This window comes from Saccopteryx bilineata, chromosome 2 (assembly GCF_036850765.1).
Source record: "Saccopteryx bilineata isolate mSacBil1 chromosome 2, mSacBil1_pri_phased_curated, whole genome shotgun sequence".
NCBI classification, from domain to species: domain Eukaryota; kingdom Metazoa; phylum Chordata; class Mammalia; order Chiroptera; family Emballonuridae; genus Saccopteryx; species Saccopteryx bilineata.
In genome coordinates, this window is record NC_089491.1 from 262092948 (window position 1) to 262115817 (window position 22870).

The 22870-nt window shown below is 40.9% G+C and overlaps 1 protein-coding gene and 1 non-coding gene across 4 annotated transcripts in view; both read right to left on the reverse strand.

Annotated features, from left to right (window-relative positions):
• The window catches only part of CORO1C (coronin 1C), a 94450-nt gene that overhangs the window by 44823 nt on the left and 26757 nt on the right, over window positions 1-22870 (reverse strand). For all 3 annotated transcript variants that reach the window (XM_066260328.1, XM_066260325.1, XM_066260327.1), the window contains one exon: window positions 16995-17194. In XM_066260328.1, the coding sequence (XP_066116425.1) occupies window positions 16995-17189 (195 nt within the window). In that variant the 5' untranslated portion in view covers window positions 17190-17194. The remainder of the gene's footprint in view (window positions 1-16994; window positions 17195-22870) is intronic.
• On the reverse strand, window positions 2315-2390 carry TRNAP-GGG (transfer RNA proline (anticodon GGG)). Its single transcript has one exon. It is a non-coding gene; the product is annotated as a tRNA-Pro (tRNA).

The following is a 22870-nucleotide window of genomic DNA, read 5'->3' on the forward strand; positions in this document are numbered from 1 at the left end:
ATCAAAAAGCTCCTCTTAATCCTCCTCCAATCAAACATCCCATTTCTCCAATACTAAAAAAGTCCATCTAAATTCCCAGAGAGCCAGGAATCTGAAGGAGGAATGTGGCTCCCACCTCATTTGTGGCCCTCCCAGAACAGAGCAACTCCTCTAACTCAGTTTAGTGAACTGGCTGAGCTCCTCTTCCATTTCATCTCTAGCTGCTACCCACAGGAAAAGTCTGAATTCCAACAGACTCTCTGTGATGTCTTCCCTGACTTCTGAGCCTCGAGTGGAACTCATCTCTCAGTAACTGAGTCAGAGCACTTTATGCATACACAAAGCTCCCCATTGGAGAGATCAAGGTCAACTGTTACCAAAACTTGTTAAAAACAAGAACTCAACATAAGTCATGGCACACAGAAGGCGCTCAAATGTCGAAGGAATGAGTATATGAATGAATGAATGTCATTTTTTAAAGTACTGTTTTACATTTCAATAAATCTTAAACAATAATTAGCTGCTTTTACAAGCTCTGCTAATATTACTGACAATACTTTTAAAAATAATCGACATGCAGTAAGTTCATTGTAAAGCATTTTAAAAAAAAGTACAGATATTATAAAGCAGAAAATAAATATCCATCCATTGATGTTAACTCACCATCAATGTTAACATTCTAGACTTTCTCCCAAAAACCAATAATATAATTTGAAGTTACATAGAACATAGTGATTATGACCTTATAACACATTTTTTAGCTATGACAGCATCATGGAACATAAGGATCTTACCATATAATATAACTTTCTTTTGCTACTGTACAGAATCCCCCAATTATTCATTTCTGATTTATTTAAGAAAAGTGCATCTAAATGTATTTATATATCTACATAGATTTTTTTAAAGGAGAAGTGGAAAGAGTGCTTAAAACTATAAGATGGTCTTTTAGAACAGTGTGAAGTCCTCGCTTATTTATGCATTATGTGACCTAACATGAACCAAACACCATACTCTCAGAATACATGTATAAGTTATTAATTGCTGCTCAACTCTAAAACTCAGCTACTTAAAATAATAAACATTTATTATCTCATATAGTTTCTGAGGGTCAGAAGTTCAAAAGCAGCAGTTATCTGGATGGTTCTGGCTCTGGGTTCTTATGAGTCAAGGTGTTGGCCAGGGCTGCAGGATCCATTTTCAAGATGGCTCACTCACACATTTTAAGTTGGTGCTGGTATTGGTGAGAAGTCCTATGGACCTTGGAACATGGAGACACCAAGAGACAAATGCGAGGCCTATATGCTTTTATGGCCTAGCCTCAGAGCCACACTGCACCAATTTGTACCACATCCTAGTGGTTATACAGTCAGCCCTATTTAATGTGGGAGGGAACCACACAATGGCGTGAACATAAGGAGGTAAGAATCAGTGAGGCCACCTGAAGGCTGCTACCACAATAAAGGAAGGCCAGATTTTGGAGGACCTGTTATCAAGAGCTGCCATTCAAACAGTCATCTAATCTGTATCTTCCATCCAAGTGAATGTGAGGAGAGCAGGAGCCTATGATTCTAACCGTCCTCCTCTTGTCTGGTAATTAAGGAAGAGAATAGCTATAACACAATGTGATAATGCAGCCTGTGGTACCAGCAGCACAGAAAAGCAGCTAAGAGAACCCAAAGAATGATTCCACTGTCTCAGCAAATTAGAGGTAACATGTGAGTTGGATACTGAACAGAAGAGTCACTCAGAATATGGACTAAAATGAATAAAGATTTCTTCCTCAATAAATATGGCAGAAAAAGGCTCTAAAGCAGCCCTTGTCAAACCAAATTCTGTGAGAGAATTAAGTCCTAATGCCCTAAGGCAGCTACTTTAAGTAATGAATTAATTTATTCCCTATGCTTCTAGAAGGCATAGCTATGTCCCATCCTTGAGAACTAAGAAAATATCCATTGAAATGATTTCTCTATAGGGCTGAATTTTTTAACAAAACCTTAGTTGAAAACACTACAAGATGATTTTTTTTTTTTGTATTTTTTCTGAAGCTGGAAACGGGGAGAGACAGTCAGACTCCCGCATGTGCCCGACCGGGACCCACCCGGCACGCCCACCAGGGGCGATGCTCTGCCCACCAGGGGGTGATGTTCTGCCCCTCCGGGGCGTTGCTCTGCAGCGACCAGAGCCACTCTAGCTAGCGCCTGGGGCAGAGGCCAAGGAGCCATCCCAGCGCCTGGGCCATCTTTGCTCCAATGGAGCCTTGGCTACAGGAGGGGAAGAGAGAGACAGAGAGGAAGGGGGAGGGGTGGAGAAGCAAATGGGCGCTTCTCCTATGTGCCCTGGCCGGGAATCGAACCCGGGTCCCCCGCACCCCAGGCCGACGCTCTACTGCTGAGCCAACTGGCCAGGGCCTACAAGATGAATTTAAAAGATAGTTCATACACTTAAATACAGGAAGATCTCAAATATCCCACAGCCAATTTCTAAAATAAATGGCAGAAACATAACTGCATATAAGGTACTATTACAACTAGCTATACCAGAGGAGCTAGAAGGAGAGAGGAGATAGTGACTCAAAAGGTTAACAGAAATCTGGTCACACCCATCCCATTAGCCCAAAGCAGAGCTGCAAGCCAAGACAATTAAAAAGATGAAATTAGCCACCCCTTACCTGTTCTCCCAGTTAAGAATAGTCAAGGAGGAAGGAGGAAGCAATTAGGAAAGACAGCTCTCCAATTTGCATCCTCCACCCATGTGAAGAGAGCAACAGCATATAATTCTAACCAACTCCCCTCACCCTTATTTGCTGAAGTTAGGATTACAGGTTCACTGTGATCTAAAGTTTTGGTGCATGTGTGCACATGCACCTAACCACAAACACTAATGTGTCTGCATATCCCACATGGTGCACAACAGGAATGGGAATGCCTCAGTCCCACATCACGAGGGTGGCTACTCCACAGAGAGGCTTGTTGTGCCCACATGGTAAAGTGCACAGGCTGCTGGGATAAGGCAGTGTATGCAGTTGTGTGTGTGTGTGTGGGGGATCCCTAGTGCCAAAACCACAAAGCCAACTTCTGTTCAGCAAGACTGCTATTATTCAGCCTCTGAAAGACCAAAGAGTAAGAAAATGTACTAAGCCGCACCTTGAAAAGTCATGACAGAAAGGCATGCCATAGCTTGAAGGAAGCATTTATAAAAGATCCTGAACCACATGTGTTAATCTAACCTCAGGGCCAAGTGCTTCCCATACTCTCCTCTGGCAGTGACCTCTAAAAATCCCGCTTTCCCTAATAAAACTTGCCTAACAAAAACCTCATAAACTGTACAGTTAAAATAAACAGATATTCATTCCTGAGCGTACCTCTTGCTATGTATTATGTTTTAATGTATTTGTCCCTAGTGCTCTCTCCAATTTGGATTTTAAGTTCTGGAAGACAGAGACCATGCTAACACTAACTAGTTTTGAAGAGAAATTCATGGAAGGTTATGTTTTTAAATGGGAGCCTTTCTGACAGTGTCACAATACATCTTAAGATCAATACATGAATATTCAATATTAATATGTACAGAGAGCTTCCATAGGATCACCAAAACCAACCTGCCTGTCTATAATAAAAAAAAAAAGGGAGGAAACATTACCAAAAGTCTCTGAAATAATTATTAAAAACCATACCCCTAATTCAAAATGAAATTGGAAAAAAATGAACAAAAACAAAAACCCCATACCCATCTCCTAAAGTTCATGTTTAGAGTTATCCCAGACTGCTATCAATACATACTGGAACCCAATATACACCTAAAGCATCATTTCCTGCCATCTTGATTTCAAGCATTTCATATTATACATGGGAATTTAGTTTTTCTTCACTTTTAAACAGAAGCAGCACCTCATTATAAAACTATTTCAAAGTTGCTAAAAAACTGAAGTTGTAGGAATCTTTTCCAGGGCAGAGCCCTGCATTAGAATTAATGGGTTCCCCAAGTCCGTGGGGTCCCCACCTTCAAGGGCTAAGAAAAGACAAACCCCTCTGTTGGGCGGATAAAATGTATTATGCTCACTTTGTTAAAGATGCCGTGGCCCAGGTGATATTAATGTGTGTTGGGGGCAGGCAGGATCATTGTAGCCTGGGGCTTGGTTTTGGGATTAAGCCTCTCCCACCCGTTTTGATGTGGGGTGGTACAATCCAATCATGCCTCAGAGAAGTGACTTTGTATTAGAGACTTCCCTATTTTGTATATTGGATTAAGGGTTTGGATTTCTACACTATAAAATGGGGATGGAGTGGGAGCTTGCGCTCTTGGCTCCTGAGATTAACATTAGAGGAGGGAGCAGAGCAGAGAGCAGAGGAAGGCCACGTGGAGGAGGCCAGGAGAAGCAGCCAAGATGGCGGAGTGTTGAGCGAGAAGCCAGTTTATACAGAGTTTGTGCGGGGAGAAGGAAGGAGTTGGGGAACAGAGGTGAATAAGTCTGGTGAGCTAGAAAACTCGGATAAGTCAGTAGCTTTGTGAGCACTGAATGTGAGTGGGTTTTGGAACCCAGTGTGTATTTTTTACTTGCCCGCCGGGTGCAAGCTAGAATTAAAAATGATGGCCCACCAGTTTGTGGCTCCATTGTTTCTTTACTGACTGTCCGAATCCAATGCGAACCTGCATGGGCCGGGCTGCTGTGATGGTAGCCCCGGCTTCTGGCTTTACACCCTCTGTGCCAGCAATCTCCTGGAGGAGGTGAAAACTAGTGGCACATGCTCCTGGAGCACAGAGAGGCTGGCAGCCAGGAGACACTCGGTTTACAGATGATCAAACTAACTGAACATGCGTGAACAAAGACAGTGAAAGACCCTGTACTGTATAAACATCTGTAAACATGTAAAACTTAAGACCTTTATTCAAATATTCATCATTGTATCAAAATTATAAGGTAGATAGATATCAAGAGGGCAGTCGGCAGATGGGAATGTAGTGGGTGTCCGACAGTGTGGAACACAGTTTTGTTCTCTGGCAGCTACTAACACTCAGCTTAGGTATAACTAGTCAAAAGACAGGGTCTTAGGAAGAAAAGAAAGGGGAGTGTCATCTGACACTTCAGGGCTCGTGGGCTAGGCCCTGCCACCACAGTAGATCCTCCCAAGAGTTCCCAGGCATAGAGCTGTCTGTAGGGCCACAGACCACTCTTCTTTCTTGGGTTCAGCCTTGGCTTTGGTGGAAAAGCAGCCACAAATTAAAGGCATCTATTTTACAAAGTTATGTATTGACACTAAGAAGGGGGGGAAATGGAGCAATAGTGTGACTTCTGCTAAATTTTGGGTATTCAACCAGCTGTTTTGGAAAGCAATACACAACTGAGAACCATAGGAGAGGCACTTCTGAGGTTATGTAGAATTTCCATGGCAAAAAATCACTTTTATATATAGCCCCTCATGTTACAGAGAGAAATCAAAGAGCAAAAGGACAGAGGGACATATCCGTGTCTCACTACAAGTTAGCAAGTGAACTGGGACTGAACCTCCCCCAGCTCCCCAATTCCTACACCCATGTTCTTTCCCCTGCACCACACTGACCCTAAGGGCTAAACACACTTTAATATACAAAAATCCCACTTAATACATGTAAACCCATCAACTATAAAAGTCAATAACCCCAAGTACTGACCTTATTTCCAATGGCTGTCACTGGGCTTAGTTTACACCAATGTCACCTCCTTCAAAACAAATTAATATTTAAGGAGCAAAGCCACACAGACAGTATTACAGCCTGGGAAAGAAAACCCCTTGAGGCTCCTCCAAAAACCAACACTCTACCCAAACATGATTATTTTTAAAACAACTTATTCCACCCTAATTCCTATATTGCTGGTTAAAGAATAAAATACTAAAACCTATTTAATAAGTGTAGGACAACTAATGCAAGTAAAAATCAAACTGTAAGCTCCAGTTAGCTTAGGAACTGCATACAGGCCTCCCTTAAATGGCATAAATGAAATCACAGTTTCTCAAGGTTTGTAAAAGCAAAAATGGACTCGCAGAGCCTTTTGGAGATGTGGAACGTGACAAGAACCGTCTGAACTCAGAGGAAGATTAGCCATTTAAAAGTTTATTTTAGGCCTCTTAATTAACTTGCTCTATTACTTTGAAGCAAAAAAAAAAAAGTCTTAAATTTATCTCTCAGTCTATAAAAGATTAAAAAAAAATTCAACTCCAAAACAGATCATGTACCAGTTTGATCCCCAGTCAGGGCACATACAGGAACAGCTCGATGTTGCTATCGCTCTCTCTCTTAAAAACAAAAACTGGCCTGACCAGGCGGTGTGCAGTGGATAGAGTGTCAGACTGGGATGCAGAGGACCCAGGTTTGAGACCCCGAGGTCACCAGCTTGAGCGTGGGCTCATCTAGCTTGAGCAAAAAGCTCACCAGCTTGGACCCAAGGTCACTGGCTCAAGCAAGGGGTTACTCGGTCTGCTGAAGGCCCACATGAGAAAGCAATCAATGAACAACTAAGGTGTCTCAATGAAAAAATGTTGATTGATGCTTCTCATCTCTCTCTGTTCCTGTCTATCTGTCCCTATCTATCCCTCTCTGACTCTCTCTCTGTCCCTGAAGAAAAAAAAACAAAAACTGCCTGACCTGTGGTGGCACAGTGGATAAACCTTGACCTGGAATGCTGAGGTCGCCGGTGTGAAACCCTGGGCTTGCCTGGTCAAGGCACATATGGGAGTTGATGCTTCCTGCTCCTTCCTTCCCACCTCCTCCCTCCCTCCCTCCCTCTCTCTCTCTCTCTCTCTCTCTCTCCTCTCTGAAATGAATAAACAAACAGATCATGGTACTCCAGTGCCTTATCTTGGCTGACAAAGTCAAAGCACCTTCTCAGCTGGCACCCATAATATCCACCACTAAAAATTCATTTGAAATGCCCCTTGCTCTTGTTGAACAAATAAACTAAAATGTTGTGGAGACCAAATGTAACTGGCATTAAATTCAAACTCCCACTCCAAAATCAGGTTTAAGTACAGTTATAATAGTGTCATGTATTATCTGCCCCTAAAGAACAATTTTCTCCACAGAAATAAAAGTATCAGCCTGACTAGGCAGTAGCACAGTAGATAGAGCGTCAGACTGAGACGCAGAGGACCCAGGTTCAAAACCCCAAGGTCGCCGCTGGTTTGATTGCAGGCTCATCTGGCTTGAACATGGGCTCACCAGCTTGAGTGCGGGGCCACTGGCTTGAGTCCAAAGGTTGCTGGCTTGAAGCCCAAGGTCACTGGCTTTGCTTGAACCCAGTGTCACTGGCTTGAGCAAGGGGTCACTAACTCTGCTGTAGCTCCCTGTTCAAGGCATATATAAGAAAGCAATCAATGAACAACTAAGGTGCTGCAAAGAATTTATGCTTCTAATCTCTCTCCCTTCCTGTCTGTCCCTAACCATCCCTCTCTTGGTCCTTCTCTCTCTGTCTCTATCATAAAAAGAAAAAAAGAAAAAAAAGAAAAGTATCCAAGTAGAAAATTAAACTTCAATTTAATGAAAAGACTCACCTTTAAAATATCATTGGCGGAGATGACGTCAGAGTAATGGCGGAGTAGGAAGCGATACCGATAAATCTCCCCCAAAACTCAACAAGATCTTCAACCAGAAACAGAAAAACCGATACTTGGAGCCTCCAGATGCTTCACAATACACCCGAAGGTATGGTCGAGTGAAAAATTGGCTAAATATATAACCAAATCCTGAAGGAAATAGGGAGTAAGAAATGCTCCGCCTTCCTCACTAACCTAAACAGGGCGGCTTTCTCTGGTAACTGTGAATATAGAAGCTGAGGCGGGCAAAGGGGGTGAATACATCCAGGCCGCGCACAAAAGGCCGAACCAGACTGTGGCATGGAGATCCTAGCGGAGGAAAAACTGTTCCTGTGGCAAGCTGGGCAATACAAGCTAACACTCGCGCCAAACCCAAACAAAGAAAGACAAGCAGGGCAGCCATTTTACCCGTTCTCCTGGTTGGTGTGCAGTTAGTGGGCGAGAGATCTCTTCCTAAGCCCCAGAAGTGGGTGTCCGTGTTGCCCCACAGAGAGGCAGGGTCAGAGGCCTTTCTGTGGGCCGAAAGCAGAATCTCTGGGCAGCCCCAGTGCCCTGGGAAAGCCGCGCACGGGAGGGAGCGAGAACTAATTCCAACGGTGGAAATTTTCCGTGCTGGTGAGGGTTTCACTCAGGGAAACACGGCCGGCCTCATATCCTGGTGTGCGCGCTCAGATAGGAAGTATGCGATTCCTCCGAGTGCCTCGGCAGGGCGCGCCCGTGTTATCGCACAGAGGGGCAGAGTCAGGGGCCTTTGTGTGGGCAAAAGCGGAATCTCGGGCCGCCCCAGCGCCTTGCAAAAGCCGCGCACGGGGACAGAGCGAGAGCGAATTCCAGCGCTGCAAATTTCCATGCGGTTGGGGGTTTCACTCAGAGCGTGAGACTACTGGCCGGATATCCTGGTCTGCGCACGCAGATAGTGAATGAGAGTTTCCTCCAAGCACCCCGGAAGTGGGTGCCCGCCTGTGTTACCGGACAGAGTGGCAGAGCCAGAGGTCTTTGAGTGGGCGGAAAGCCCGCCTGATTATGCTAGCAGCTCTGACTGACTGAGCCTTACCCAGAGCCCTGTGCTGAGTGGAAACAGAGTGGGGAGTTGCCAGCTCTTTGAACCTCTTACTATCCAGGCAGAGGCAGCAACAACCCCATAGCTGGATTATCAGGCTACTAATTGAGGAAGGAAAGACTAGGAGAAAGGCTCCAGGAACACGGACTCTCTCACTGTCGGAGCCTATGAAAGCTAATGAGCCTTGACTCCCAACGAGACTAAAGCACAATACATGACATTGCCATAGAGACTTATCAACTGCAAACCTCTACCTGAGCGTGCCAAAGGGGCAGAACCCGGGGTACAGAGTCACCGACCAGGAAGAGGGAGAGAAAAGAAAAAACAAGAAGATAACCTCTCAAAATCAAGAATAATCTGCAGACTTTATAACCTATCCCATTTTATTATATTTGTTCGTTTGTTTCTCTTATCTTCATTCTTGATACTTTTTTTCCTCCTCCAATTTGGCCGATTAACTCTCTGCCGGTCTTACTCTCTCCTCTCCTTGAACTACACTACCCATAAGTGTTACATCTCCCATTATCTTTTTTCTCCTCTTCCTTTCTCTCAATGAGGGTTGCACTCCAAAACCCTTAACTCTCTCTCTCTCTCCTTTCTTTTTTCTTCTTTTACTGGTTCCCTCTTTTTTTCTCTCTCTCTCTTTCTTTTCTCCCTCTATATTAGTTTCTTCCTTTCTCCTTTACATCTCCTCTCATTCAAACCTCAATAACAAACAAATTATCTTATCTGGGACTCAAACTTATGTTTGTGGCATTTTGGGGGGTTTTTACTTCACCTTTTTAACTCACTAGCAGTGCTCCCATCCCTGGCTCTCCATTTTATCTAGTTCTTGTTCCACTAAATACAATAGTATTTTTTTAATTTGTCCCCCCATTTTTCTGTTCTCTTATTCCTCTCATCATAACTCTTAGACAACACCAACACCTAAAAGCAAATCATTTTATTCTTGACCCAAATTTTTTCCTTATTTGCTTTTTGTGGGTCCATACCGCCCCCCCCTTTTTTTTTTTGCCCCTTTATTACTTTTCCCCAATTCAGGACCTCCATCACAGGCATTGTTTGTTATAATTCACAGTTCACCACAAGATTTTCTCAAGAAAAAGGGGAGAGGAGAGGAAAAAAGGAGGGGGGGAATAATTTTCTTTTTTTTTAATTATTATTTTATTTTTCTTTATTTCATTATTAATTTTTTTAAAAAAAAACAACTCTTTTTGATTTTTTATTTTTTTTAACTTTTTATTCTTTATTAAATCTCATTAATACTATCAACAAAACCACCCTCAGATGCCATTAAGGAAGAGAAAATCGAATATCATGGATACAAAAGAGAGGTAACACAGCTAGATGAGGAAAAATCTATGGAGAAAAAATTTAATATATTGGAAACCGTGGAGCTAAATGACAGAGAATTCAAGATAGAAATCCTAAAAATCCTCCGAGATATACAAGAAAACACAGAAAGGCAATTTAGGGAGCTCAGAAAACAACTCAATGAACACAAAGAATATATGTCCAAAGAAATTGAAACTATAAAAACAAATCAAACAGAGATGAAAAACTCAATTCACGAGCTGAAAAACGAAGTAACAAGCTTAGCTAATAGAACAGGTCAGATAGAAGAGAGGATTAGTGAAATAGAAGACAAGCAACTTGAGGCACAACAGAGAGAAGAAGAAAGAGACTCAAAAATTAAAAAAAATGAGATAGCCCTACAAGAATTATCTGACTCCATCAAAAAGAATAACATAATAATAATAGGTATATCAGAGGGAGAAGAGAGAGAAAATGGAATGGAGAACATACTCAAACAAATAATAGATGAGAACTTCCCAAGCCTGTGGAAAGAACTAAAGCCTCAAATTCAAGAAGCAAACAGAACACCGAGTTTCCTTAACCCCAACAAACCTACTCCAAGGCATATCATAATGAAATTGACACAAACCAACAGCAAAGAAAAAATTCTCAAGGCAGCCAGGGAAAAGAAGAATACAACATATAAAGGAAGGCCCATTAGATTATCATCAGATTTCTCAGCAGAAACTCTACAAGCTAGAAGAGAGTGGACCCCAATATTTAAAGTCCTGAAAGAGCCTGACCAGGTGGTGGCGCAGTGGATAGAGCATCAGACTGGGATGCTAGAGGACCCAGGTTCGAGACCCCGAGGTCGCCAGCTTGAGTGCGGGCTCATCTGATTTGAAAAGCCCACTAGCTTGGACCCAAAGTTGCTGGCTCCAACAAGGGGTTACTCGGTCTGCTGAAGGCCCACGGTCAAGGCATGTATGAGAAAGCAATCAATGAACAACTAAGGTGTTGCAACACGCAGTGAAAAATTAATGATTGATGCTTCTCATCTCTCTCCGTTCCTGTCTGTCTGGCCCTGTCTATCCCTCTCTCTGACTCACTCTCTGTCTCTGTAAAAAATAAATAAATAAATAAATAAATAAAGTCCTGAAAGAGAGAAATTTTCAGCCACGAATTCTATACCCATCAAAGCTATCCTTCAAATATGAAGGAGAAATAAAAACATTCACAGATACAGAAAAGATGAGGGAATTTATCATCAGAAAACCCCCACTCCAGGAATTACTAAAGGGGGTTCTCCAATCAGATACAAAGAACAAAAAAAAAACAGAGCCACAAGTAAAAGCTCCAAGAAGAACACAATAAAACCAAATTTAAACTGTGACAACAACAAAAAGAAAGAGGGAGAGAAGATGGAGATTAACAGTAGCAAAGGACGATGGAGTGCAAAAGTACTCACAAAATAGTTTGCTACAATGAACAGGGTAGGGACCCTTTTCATTACTCAAAGGTAACCACCATTGAAAAAACCACCACAGAAGCACATGAGATAAAAAAGATAGCAACAGAGGAAAGATGTATGGAATACAACCAAATAAAAACAAAAGATAGAAAAACGAAAGAGAAGGATCAAACAAGACACAAAACTAACAGAAAGCAAGATATAAAATGGCAATAGGGAACTCACAAGTATCAATAATTACACTAAATGTAAACGGATTAAACTCACCAATAAAAAGGCACAGAGTAGCAGAATGGATTAAAAAAGAAAATCCAACTATATGCTGCCTACAGGAAACTCATCTAAGTAACAAGGATAAAAACAAATTCAAAGTGAAAGGCTGGAAAACAATACTCCAAGCAAATAACATCCAAAAAAAAGCAGGTGTAGCAATACTCATAACGGATAATGCTGACTACAAGACAGGAAAAGTACTCAGAGATAAAAACGGCCATTTCATAATGGCTAAGGGGACACTGAATCAAGAAGACATAACAATTCTTAATATATATGCACCAAACCAAGGAGCACCAAAATATATAAGACAGCTACTTATTGACCTTAAAACAAAAACTGACAAAAATACAATCATACTTGGAGACCTCAATACACCGCTGATGGCTCTAGATCGGTCATCCAAACAGAGAATCAACAAAGACATAGTGGCCTTAAACAAAACACTAGAGCACCTGGATATGATAGACATCTACAGGACATTTCATCCCAAAGTGACTGAGTATACATTTTTCTCCAGTGTACATGGATCATTCTCAAGAATTGACCATATGTTGGGCCACAAAAACAACATCAGCAAATTCAGAAAAATTGAAGTTGTACCAAGCATATTTTCTGATCATAAAGCCTTGAAACTAGAATTCAACTGCAAAAAAGAGGAAAAAAATCCCACAAAAATGTGGAAACTAAACAACATACTTTTAAAAAATGAATGGGTCAAAGAAGAAATAAGTGCAGAGATCAAAAGATTTATACAGACTAATGAAAATGACAATACGACATATCAGAATCTATGGGATGCAGCAAAAGCAGTGATAAGAGGGAAGTTCATATCACTTCAGGCATATATGAACAAACAAGAGAGAGCCCAAGTGAACCACTTAACTTCCCACCTTAAGGAACTAGAAAAAGAAGAACAAAGACAACCCAAAAGCAGCCGAAGAAAGGAGATAATAAAAATCAGAGCAGAAATAAATGAATTAGAGAACAGAAAAACTATAGAAAAAATTAATAGAACAAGGAGCTGGTTCTTTGAAAAGATCAATAAAATTGACAAACCCTTGGCAAGACTTACCAAGGAAAAAAGAGAAAGAACTCATATAAACAAAATCCAAAATGAAAGAGGAGAAATCACCACGGACACCGTAGATATACAAAGAATTATTGTAGAATACTATGAAAAACTTTATGCCACTAAATTCAACAACCTAGAAGAAATGGATAAATTCCTAGAACAATACAACCTTCCTAGACTGAGTCAAGAAGAAGCAGAAAGCCTAAACAGACCTATCAGTAGAGAAGAAATAGAAAAAACCATTAAAAACCTCCCCAAAAATAAAAGTCCAGGCCCTGACGGCTATACCAGCGAATTTTATCAAACATTCAAAGAAGACTTGGTTCCTATTCTACTCAAAGTCTTCCAAAAAATTGAAGAAGAAGCAATACTTCCAAACACATTTTATGAGGCCAACATAACCCTCATACCAAAACCAGGCAAGGATGGCACAAAAAAAGAAAACTACAGACCAATATCTCTAATGAATACAGATGCTAAAATACTAAACAAAATACTAGCAAATCGAATACAACAACATATTAAAAAAATAATACATCATGATCAAGTGGGATTCATCCCAGAATCTCAAGGATGGTTCAACATACGTAAAACGGTTAACGTAATACACCATATCAACAAAACAAAGAACAAAAACCACATGATCTTATCAATAGATGCAGAAAAGGCTTTCGATAAAATACAACACAATTTTATGTTTAAGACTCTCAACAAAATGGGTATAGAAGGAAAATATCTCAACATGATAAAGGCCATATATGATAAACCATCAGCTAACATCATATTAAATGGCACTAAACTGAAGGCTTTCCCCCTTAAATCAGGAACAAGACAGGGTTGTCCACTCTCTCCACTCTTATTTAATGTGGTACTAGAGGTTCTCGCCACAGCAATCAGACAAGACAAAGAAATAAAAGGCATCCATATCGGAAAAGAAGAAGTAAAGGTATCACTTTTTGCAGATGATATGATCCTATACATCGAAAACCCCAAAGAATCCACAAAAAGACTACTAGAAACAATAAGCCAATACAGTAAGGTCGCAGGATACAAAATTAACATTCAGAAGTCAATAGCCTTTCTATATGCCAACAATGAAACAACTGAGAAGGAACTCAAAAGAATAATCCCCTTCACGATTGCAACAAAAAAAATAAAATACTTAGGAATAAACATAACAAAGAATGTAAAGGACTTATATAATGAAAACTATAAACCATTGTTAAGGGAAATTGAAAAAGATATAATGAGATGGAAGAATATACCTTGTTCTTGGCTAGGAAGAATAAATATAATCAAGATGGCTATATTACCCAAAGCAATATACAAATTCAATGCAATTCCCATCAAACTTCCAATGACGTTTTTTAAAGAAATAGAGCAAAAAATCATCAGATTTATATGGAACTATAAAAAACCCCGAATAGCCAAAGCAATCCTAAAGAAAAAGAATGAAGCTGGGGGCATTACAATACCTGACTTCAAACTCTATTATAGGGCCACGACAATCAAAACAGCATGGTATTGGCAGAAAAATAGACACTCAGACCAATGGAACAGAATAGAAAGTCCAGAAATAAAACCACATATATATAGTCAAATAATTTTTGATAAAGGTGCCAACAACACACAATGGAGAAAAGAAAGCCTCTTCAATAAATGGTGCTGGGAAAACTGGAAAGCCACATGCAAAAGAATGAAACTGGACTACAGTTTGTCCCCCTGTACTAAAATTAACTCAAAATGGATCAAAGATCTAAACATAAGACCTGAAACAATTAAGTACATAGAAGAAGACATAGGTACTCAACTCATGGACCTGGGTTTTAAAGAGCATTTTATGAATTTGACTCCAATGGCAAGAGAAGTGAAGGCAAAAATTAATGAATGGGACTACATCAGACTAAGAAGTTTTTGCTCAGCAAGAGAAACTGATAACAAAATAAACAGAAAGCCAACTAAATGGGAAATGATATTTTCAAACAACAGCTCAGATAAGGGCCTAATATCCAAAATATACAAAGAACTCATAAAACTCAACAACAAACAAACAAACAATCCCATAAAAAAATGGGAAGAGGATATGAACAGACACTTCTCCCAGGAAGAAATACAAATGGCCAACAGATATATGAAAAGATGCTCATCTTCTTTAGCTATTAGAGAAATGCAAATCAAAACGGCAATGAGATACCACCTCACACCTGTTCGATTAGCTGTTATTAGCAAGTCAGGTAATAGCAAATGTTGGAGAGGCTGTGGAGAAAAAGGAACCCTCATACACTGTTGGTGGGAATGTAAAGTAGTACAACCATTATGGAAGAAAGTATGGTGGTTCCTCAAAAAACTGAAAATAGAACTACCTTATGACCCAGCAATCCCTCTACTGGGTATATACCCCAAAAACTCAGAAACATTGATACGTAAAGACACATGCAGCCCCATGTTTATTGCAGCATTGTTCACAGTGGCCAGGACATGGAAACAACCAAAAAGCCCGTCAATAGATGACTGGATAAAGAAGATGTGGCACATATACACTATGGAATACTACTCAGCCATAAGAAATGATGACATCGGAACATTTACAGCAAAATGGTGGGATCTAGATAACATGATACGAAGCGAAATAAGTAAATCAGAAAAAACCAGGAACTGCATTATTCCATACGTAGGTGGGACATAAAAGTGAAACTAAGAGACATTGATAAGAGTGTGGTGGTTACGGGGGGAGGGGGGAATGGGAGAGGGAAAGGGGGAGGGGGAGGGGCACAAAGAAAACAAGATAGAAGGTGACAGAGGACAATCTGACTTTGGGTGACGGGTATGCATCATAATTGAACGACAAGATACCCTGGTCTTGTTATCTTTGAATATATGTATCCTGATTTATTGATGTCACCCCATTAAAAAAATAAAATTATTTAAAAAAATATATATATCATTGGCTCTGCCAATAAGAAGATACATTTGAAAATATATCAAATTTGTTCCCCAAAGCCATCCATCCCCTATGTCATAGCAAAATAGTCCTACTATGTAATAGCACATCAATCCAGTCACTAAGTAAAAATCAGATGTTAAAATAAAACAAGTTAGTCATGAGCATCCAAGAAAAAGGAAAGTACAAGAGAATTGGAAGTTTTCCCAGTGAATGTCTTTTCTAAGGAAAAAACACCAAAATGGGAAACAATACTTTGACAGAAACCACTTTATTGTAATCACTTTCAGAATCACATGGCCCATAATGATGAGCAGGACCCCTAATAGGCATGGCTTCCAGAGGTCTCAAACTCGCAGCTGTGCGGCCCGCAGACTAATCAAACTTCGTGGATTAATCTGCGGGCCAGTCTGCGGGCTGCACAAAATTGGTGGGCGGGCCGCGGTCTGCGAGTTTGAGACCCCTGGCTTAGACTCAGGGAGTACCACTGTTCTCAGCAGAGTGGAAACAGCTGTAAAGTGACTCAACACCTGCATCCTCATAGCACTAAACCCTTATCATCAGAGCTCCAGGGCTCACCAAACGTTATCTTCCTCTCAAAGCAAACTAGAAAATGACTCTTTCCAGACTCTCTCTCACCACAGCAACACCCCCCTCCCTCCAATTATTTGTGATTCTGGGATTTCCTGTTAAAACAAGCATAGATTTTTACCTACAATATTCAAGAACAGTCAGAAAATCACAAATCTCCTATCTTCTCCCCGCTCTGGAGAGGACTCTCTGAATGGAGAAGGGAGGACTGAGAAGCTAGCTGAAGCTGAAGGTTACATAAGACCACTTTCAGTAAAAATCCTCTATTTCCACCACTTGTTAACACTGTTCCATCCTATGCTGAAACTTACTGGTATCCAGACTTGACATCTGCATTGTTGGGGGCATTTTCTTGGGCCCTCATCCCATTTACTATTCAAAAAGCCAAAAGTCTCAGCCCTTATGACTTCACACAAAAAAAGATGACCTTACACATTTCTGTCTATTTAAAAACAAGTGTTTTTAAACTACTTTTTGAAAAAACGTTTGTGAAAAGTGGGTAACTGCTAACTAAATCATAAAATTTCTTGACTGCCCATGCTCACATTATACTAATCTTTTTCACCCATAGAGGGGAACACCCAGAACAGAGTTCACTGTTCTGTTTAATGATTCTCTATTAGAGAAATCAATGTGGCTGTAAACTGCATGGAATGAAACCTCAATTACATCAGAGTCTAATGGTCTCAGCAATCACACAATTCTTAGTGAACAGAATGGCAGGTCAGATTACTTACCTTGTGTAAAGGGAGCACAAGGAATGCACCTCCCCCACTCGCTTCTATGATTATGGCAACAAATCTGGGGTTGACAGCGCAAAAGGAACTATCCCAGGTCACTCGAGAAACCCGGATGTCATCATAACACTGGTCATTTTTCACTGCTTGTCCAAATACATGCCGAAACTTGCTCTGTCGTACCACTCGCCTCATCGTGTCTGTAGAAGAACAAAAATTTAAGTAAAAATCAAGCACCTAACTGAAAGGTTTACTTTGACAAATGAAAAGCTCCACGTAGGAAAAAAACCAGAATGGTATGGCATTTTGTCTGCTCTCCTAAAAAAGTAGCCAAATGGCAAATCCAAAATTCCTTTAGCAGCACATACCCAGAGAACACTGAAAAATGCGTCAGGGAAAGAATGACAAAGAGATGAAAATTTCCCAATTCAGGATCCAAAAACTGCTCATCGGTTTTAATTTCAGGAAAAAGTTCAAGGCAAAGAATGAAGGAAAAGTAGCCTTTCAGGATTGGGTGGGAACTGAAAGATTAACTCCAACTCCTCTTTTATAAATAAGAATATGCCAACGTTAAGTTATGTGGTAGATCTGAAACTCAAGAACGCACCCCTCACACAAAAAAAGTTAAGATATTTTGGCTTTTTCCTCAGTTTGCCAAAGTAAGTTTTCAGTGTTACGCATTTTCCCCAGACATCAGCACTCTGCTGTCTGAAAACTGTGCCCGCTCACAAGTGTTTCCACAAGATCAACTATGTGTAGTGGAGAATTCAAGAAATATAAGCAACTACCCTTGTCTTCCATAGCCTTCCAACACAGGCATAATAATCAGAGCAACTCAGAACCAAACTCTAGGTGCTGGATGCTACCAGGAGTCTGACTAAGGCAGACAATAGATCAAAAGCCAGGCCTTTGAAAAGAATAGCAAGGATTTAAATGGAGAGGAATGTGATGAAAATGATGTTTAGGATGACAAGAGGTCTGATGGTGGCATACCATTAGACAGGAAGAGGCTAAAGCAAGATGGTGGGCTAAGAGCTGTGAAAATAAACCAGGCCTAGAAAGGCCTGGAATGACTGTGACAGTTAGCAGTTGGACAGAATAAAGGGAAACCTCAGAGAGAGGAAATAAAAGCAGGATGGGTTTTCACATCAGAGTTGATCATTCAATTGGAAGAGGGGTAGTATTCCTGGGCTTCTTCATGGGTCATTTCAGACTCCCAATTCCACTACGCTGTCCGATAGACATACGCACTGAAAGCTTTATGCTTTAAGTTCCCTCCTGGTGAGGTTTCCTAGACTGTACCCAATGTCATTTTCCTAGCTGCTATTGGAGGACATTCTGTTCATACTGGCTCGGAAAGAAGGGGCCTGGGGAAAATGTATGTGAAAATGGAACATGGTCAAACCCTTGACAACTCAGCTGAAAACCAGCCATCTTGACCCCCATGTACTGAGGAGGGCTAACACCTGTCCACTCATGCCAAATGAGACACATGGTGGGCTGTTGCTAATTCCTTCCCTTTAATTCCTTTCTCATGGCTCTGGGCCCACTGCTAAACGCAGAGGCAGAGAATTTATTTGTGCCCGAGCTTCTTTTTCCCCTCCCAGGCATGTGTAAAAGTTGCTCTCTCCAAGCCTGGGGCATGTGGCTGGGCTGAAAGCAACAGATCCTTGGCAAGCACTTCAGCACCCATGCTCCTCAGCCCAGCTGTTGCCAGACCTTTCCTACTGACTACCAGGACCATACACTTAGAGAACTTGGTAGAGGTGATGGCAAATGATTTGCTTCCACTTGGCCAGGGCCCCTCATTTGCGAAACAGTGTGAATAATTCTCAAGCATGAGGAAGTTAGAGAGCTTCCATGAGTGGTGAAAACCACAAGAAAAGCACATCTATACAGAAGCCAACCAACAGCCAGCTGGTTTCAGGATCCATTTCCCTACACAGCCATCTGTATAAGTGAGCAAAAGCTCAAATCCCCACCAGTACCTTCCAGCAAATGTTTCATAAGAAAGTTAAAATAAAATGAAAGACTGCACCAGGTGCCAGAATTAATATCCCCCATATATAACGTTTTTACAAATTCAAAACATGAAAATCCCAAAAGAAAATTACACAAAGGACATGAGGAGGTATTTACAAAAGAAATATAAGTGGAATTTATCTCCACTCCTTCCTGAAATCCTAATGACAGTCAAGGAATAAAATCAGGTATAAACACCAAAGAACAAGAGAAAGGTAGAGCGTCGGCCTAGCGTGCGGAGGACCCGGGTTCGATTCCCGGCCAGGGCACACAGGAGAGGCGCCCATTTGCTTCTCCACCCCTCCGCCGCGCTTTCCTCTCTGTCTCTCTCTTCTCCTCCCGCAGCCAAGGCTCCATTGGAGCAAACATGGCCCGGGCGCTGGGGATGGCTCTGTGGCCTCTGCCCCAGGCGCTAGAGTGGCTCTGGTCGCAGCATGGCGACGCCCAGGATGGGCAGATTATCGCCCCCTGGTGGGCAGAGCGTCGCCCCTGGTGGGCGTGCCGGGTGGATCCCGGTCGGGCGCATGCGGGAGTCTGTCTGTCTCTCCCCGTTTCCAGCTTCAGAAAAAATGAAAAAAAAAAAAAAAAAAGAACAAGAGAAAGGACACTAGAAAGGAGCCTAAAAGAGCAAATGTGACAACAGAAGATGGAACCTTTCATGTACAGGTGACTGAGGTGCGAACGCTCTCACTGAGTGCCTCTGGAGGAGGGGCTCATGTAGAAGGACGCCAAGTCCCATGGAAACCCCAGAGAACACAGAAGAGAAATTGTGTGTCTCTGAAGGCAGCGATATGGGAGAGGGGCTGCAGAGAAAATTGAAGCCTAAATCAGCAGCAGTTAAACTTTCAGATCACCTCCTCCACTGCTGTACAACCAGAGGACTGCCCTGCACTCGCTCCAGCAAAAGCCAGACTGCATGCCCTAGGCAGGACGACACATAGCACAGGTTGGCACAGGTATGAACAGGTGTCACACTGACAATGTGCTTCTGTACAGTGGAGCCTCCTGGCCCTTGGTTCCTGGGTCTGCCAGAACACTGGCTGCCAGGCCTAGATACTACCTGCCCCACCTGGTAATAAATCAGACTTCACCACCCGCTGTGAAGTCCGGGGGGGGGGGGGGGGGGGGGGGCTTTGCTCACACAGGCATCAGGTCAGCTTCTTGTGCCTCATTGTTAAATGTGAATGGACATTTGAGGAAGGCCTCTAACTTGAAAAGTAAGAGACAACTTTTCCTCTTGACTCAAGCAAAATACCATATAATTCACCAACAATATAAACATTAAAAATATTAATATATATATGTGAAGTGCATCAAATGTGTTCATTGAAAGATATTACGCAAATCTGCTGGCTGACTTACACACTAAAACAGTTTTAAAAGTCATTTCTATATTACTCACAGTGACAACTTGTTTTCATCCTTACTACATGGAGTCAGAATGATCCACAGTTTCTTTTGCTGCACCCATGGATCACAGTGTCAGCCACAGGGCAGACAGTGTGAAAAGTTAGTGCTTCCACAGCCTGTGCTGACTGAGACAGGCATGTCCAAGTGGAGCCTGGAGGGCAGTGTGAGCCCACTCACATCCAAGGCTGAACCTGATCTGGGCTCAGCTGTCCACATTTGGCACAGTTGTTTCCACTGCACACAATAGAGAAAAGCAATTAAGAGGGCAGGCTCCAGAGTCAGACGGCCTCCTAAGTGAGAAGCACAGCTATACCATTTACTTCCTGGCCATGGTTCAGTAGGGCTAGTCAGTGAATCGCCTTAAGTGTCAAACTTTGAAAATGGCACAATACATATAAAGTTGAAGTGAAGATTCATAAGCATTTGGTGATGAGAGTGTAGCAGGAGATTAATGTTAAAGTACCTTGTATGGTTAGAGACACATATCTAATTACACAAGAAATGTCAGCTGTTACCATCCTAGAACTTCATAAAAGGTAATTCAGATTCAATTCCTAGCTTTGCCACTTATTAGTAAATTGCACAACCTTTCTGAGACTAAGTTTTCTGATCTATAAAATGAAGGGGATGAGACCTACAAAAAGAATTAAAAACAACATCTGACAAAACCCAGATTTCAGGTGGCTTCACCACTGAAGTCTACCAAACATTTAAAGAATTCCAATTCTTCACAAATTTTTCCAAAGAATAGAAGAGAGAACACTTCCAAATTAGTTTTATGAAACCAATACTGATATTAAAATCGGACAAAGACATGACAAAAAAAACTAGACAAATATCTTTTACAAATATAGATGCAGAAATCCTCAACAAAATCCTAGCACACCATATCTAGCAAGACATTAAATGCATTCTACAACATAACCAAGCATCACTTATCCCAGGAATGCAAGGTTGATTCAACATCTGAAAATCAATTTAACATATATCAATTGAATAAAAAACAAAAATCACATGATCTTCTTACACAGAAAAGCATTTGGCAAAATCCAACACTCTTGCATGATAAAAACATTCAAGTCAGAAACAGAAGGAAACTTTCTCAAACTAATTAAAACACACACACACACACACACACACACACACACACTATCCAATGGTGAAAGATGCTTTTTCCCTAAAATCACGAGCCAGACAAGATGTCTGCTTATATACCTCTATATTCAGCAATATACTACTACTACAGGCTCTAGCCAGGGTAATCCATATACAAGAATCAACTGTATTTCTGTACACTCATAACAATCTGAAAATGAAATTAAGAAAATTCTATTCACAGTAGTATCAAGAATAAAATACTCAGAAAAGACTTGTCTACAGTCCATACTTCATTTTATTATGCTTGGCTTTACAATACTTCACAGACATTGCATTTTTTTACAAATTAAAGGGATGACTTTCCATTAGCAAAAAGATTACAACTCACTTTATCACGACACTTGCTTCATTGTAGTGATCTGGAACTGAACCGCAATGTCTCTGAGGTATACCTGCACTAAAACTTCAATATAATGTTGAAAGAAATTAAAGAAGACAATTAAATGTAAAGACATCTCTTGTTCATGGATCAGAAGACTTAACATTAATATAGCAACACTCAAATGAGCTACAGATTCAATGCAATCATTAGAATTCCAGCTGACTTCTTTGTGAAAACTGACAAACTGATTCTAAAATTCATCCGGAAGTGCAAGGGACCCAAAAGTTGCCAAAACAACGTTGAAAGAGAAGAATAAATTAGGGAGATTCAGAGTTCCTGATTATAAAACTACAAAGCAACAGAAATCAAGACAGTGAGGTATCAGAAGAAGAACAGACATAGTGACCAATGTAATCGAATTGAAAGTCCAGAAAAAAATTCATGTATCTCTAGTCAAGTGATTTTTGACAAGGTACCAAAACCATTCAATGGGCATAAACAGTCTTTCCAACAAATGGTACTGGGATCATTGAATAGCCACATGCAAAAGAAGATGGATCCTGACCTAACACCATATAAAATAATTAACTCAAAATGCACCAAAGACATAACTATTAAGAGCTATGAAAACTATAAAACTCTCAGAAGAAAACATAGGAGTAAATCTTCGTAACACTGGATCTGGCAAAGAATTCTTAGATAAGATACCAAAAGCACAAGCAATAAAACAGAAAATTGGACTTCATCAAAATTTAAAACTTTGTGCTTCAAAGGATATCATCAAAAAAGGTGAAGAAACAACCCAAAGAATGGGGAAAGAACTCTACAATTCATATATTTGATAAGGCACTTGTGTTCTTACAATATATAAATAATTTCTACAACTCAATAATAAAAAACAAAAATCTAATTTAAAAATGGGGAAAGAACTTGAATTTTTCCAATAAGTACATGAAAAGATACT